At 32.6% G+C, this 2500-nt stretch overlaps 1 protein-coding gene across 1 annotated transcript in view; it reads left to right on the top strand.

Moving 5' to 3' along the window:
- The window catches only part of LOC138867386 (probable H/ACA ribonucleoprotein complex subunit 1), a 1615-nt gene extending 1105 nt beyond the window's left edge, over positions 1-510 (top strand). Inside the window, exon 2 of the mRNA XM_070142768.1 lies at positions 135-510. Coding sequence (XP_069998869.1) covers positions 135-398 — 264 coding nt within the window. The 3' untranslated portion in view covers positions 399-510. The remainder of the gene's footprint in view (positions 1-134) is intronic.
- Positions 511-2500: the final 1990 nt, after the last annotated feature.

The following is a 2500-nucleotide window of genomic DNA, read 5'->3' as shown; positions in this document are numbered from 1 at the left end:
TAAAAAAAGAAAAAAAAAGAAAAGAAAAGAAAAATGTTTCATACTATATTTTTCTTTTCTTTTGCAATTGATAGCCAACATTAATTTTATTATTTCTTTTCTTTTATCTTATTTTCTTTCTTTGGCTTTTGCAGTTGTCGATGGTTCTGGCCCTCTTAGTGGCCCTGGCAGGCTTGGTGGCCCTGAGCAGTGCCATGCCTGAGCCTGACCCCGTGGCTGACCCTGACGCCGTGGCTGACCCCGATCCCTTCAAATACAAAGGCGGCGGTGGATACTACGGAGGAGGTTTCCGAGGGGGGTATGGAGGCTACAGGGGTCATGGGGGCTACGGGGGTTTCCGAGGAGGCTACGGAGGCTACGGAGGTTTCGGATACTTCGGCAAGAAGAAGTTCGGGTAAAGCCTCTGCTGTCTCTGCTGCCTGACGCTCGGGCTTCCCTCTCAGACGACACCAAAGTCTGGAATTCATATCGGCTGTATCTTTGATCCGGAAAATAAATCAGACGAACTAATGTGTGAGATGAATTGTCCTTGAGTTCAGACCAGCGTAGAAAATGAGATGCTTATGCTGCTGTGAATATAGAGTGAGAGTATGGACACATATGCTGTACATGCGAGTAAATACTTTATATAAAGCGGGCGAACATCCACATAATTACACAGACCAACACGCGCATGTACAGAGTGATGTGTAAATATATATGTATATATATGTGTTTGTATATATATATATATATATATATATATATATATATATATATATATATATATATATATATATATATATATATATATAAACCCAGGTTCGATTCCTAGTCAGAGAGGTTTGTTGTCGATATCACCGCAGCACAAAATCATATATATATATATATATATATATATATATATATATATATATATATATATATATATATACATGTATATAAATTCAAATATGCAAGATATATATATCTATGTATATATATATGAATTTGTACATATAAACATATATATATATATATATATATATATATATATATATATATATATATATATATATATATATGAATATGCATATATACATGTATATATATATAAGAATTTAATTTGTATATGTTTATGTATAAGCATGTACACATGTATATATGTATGTATGTATGCATGTATGTGTGTATATATACATATATACATATATATATGTATATATGTGCTCATGTGTGTTTCTGTAGGTATATGAATATGCATATATACGTTTGCATATTTATATATGTATATATATTCATATACATATATACATATATATATATATATATATATCATATTTATATACATATATAGAGATATACACATACACACACACACACACATACACAAACACACAAATGTGTGTATATATATATATATATATATATATATATATATATATATATATATATATATATATATATATATATATTTATACATATATGTATATATATACATATATCTATATATCTATCTATATGTGTAAATATATGTATATATATATATATATATATATATATATATATATATAGAGAGAGAGAGAGAGAGAGAGAGAGAGAGAGAGAGAGAGAGAGAGCGAGAGCGAGCGAGCGAGCTTTCTGACTAGTACAGTGGTAACGAGTCGGACTTTCATCCGAGGGGTCGGCGGTTCGCCCCGCCCAAGCGCGAGAAGTTGCAATTGTCGCCCGGAGGTTCCTGCTGTGGCTGGGCACACCGGTGGGTAAGGACTAAGCATCAGCTGACACACGTAGATCGAGTCGGTATTAGTCGGCACAGGCCGGGCTGCCCTCATAGCCCGGGCGAGGCTCAGCTTCGCATATCGGATTTATCCTTTTCCTTACATACATATACGAATGTATATATGAAACAGAGAGAAGGATGCAGTATGTACACACACACACACACACACACACACACACACACACACACACACACACACATACACACACACACACACATATATAAATATATATACATTAATGTATATATACATAATATATATATTCATCAGAAATGATGAAGACGTAATCGAAACCGGTCAAATACATATCTTGTATTGTGAAGATATCCAGTCTCATACCTTTTCTACATTTGTCAACATGGATACGGTTCATACATATGTATATTTATATGTATATATACATTGTTGTTTTGAAAATTCAATAGCAATTAAAATCAATATGAAGTAAATACAGTACGAATGTCTAAATGTCTAAATAAACACATGCATAACGTTCATTTCATTAATAAAACAACACAAAAGTAGCGTTAAACACAAGCTTAAGGTCTTTAAATACCCCACCCCCCCTCCAAAAAAAGATAAATAAATAAATAAAATAAAATTACAGAAAGAAAAAATGACAATAATAAGATCACACACTAATTATCCTTTAACACCCGTGTCTCAAATACCTGGTCCTTAAAAGGTAATTAAAATGAATTGACATCAGTTAAAAGTAATAACGTAGTTCTACACAGTAGATTAATCTTCATATCAAT

Source organism: Penaeus vannamei, chromosome 30 (genome assembly GCF_042767895.1).
Source record: "Penaeus vannamei isolate JL-2024 chromosome 30, ASM4276789v1, whole genome shotgun sequence".
Lineage (NCBI taxonomy): Eukaryota > Metazoa > Arthropoda > Malacostraca > Decapoda > Penaeidae > Penaeus > Penaeus vannamei.
Note: the sequence above shows the minus strand (reverse complement) of the source record. Positions and strands in the feature narration are given on the sequence as shown.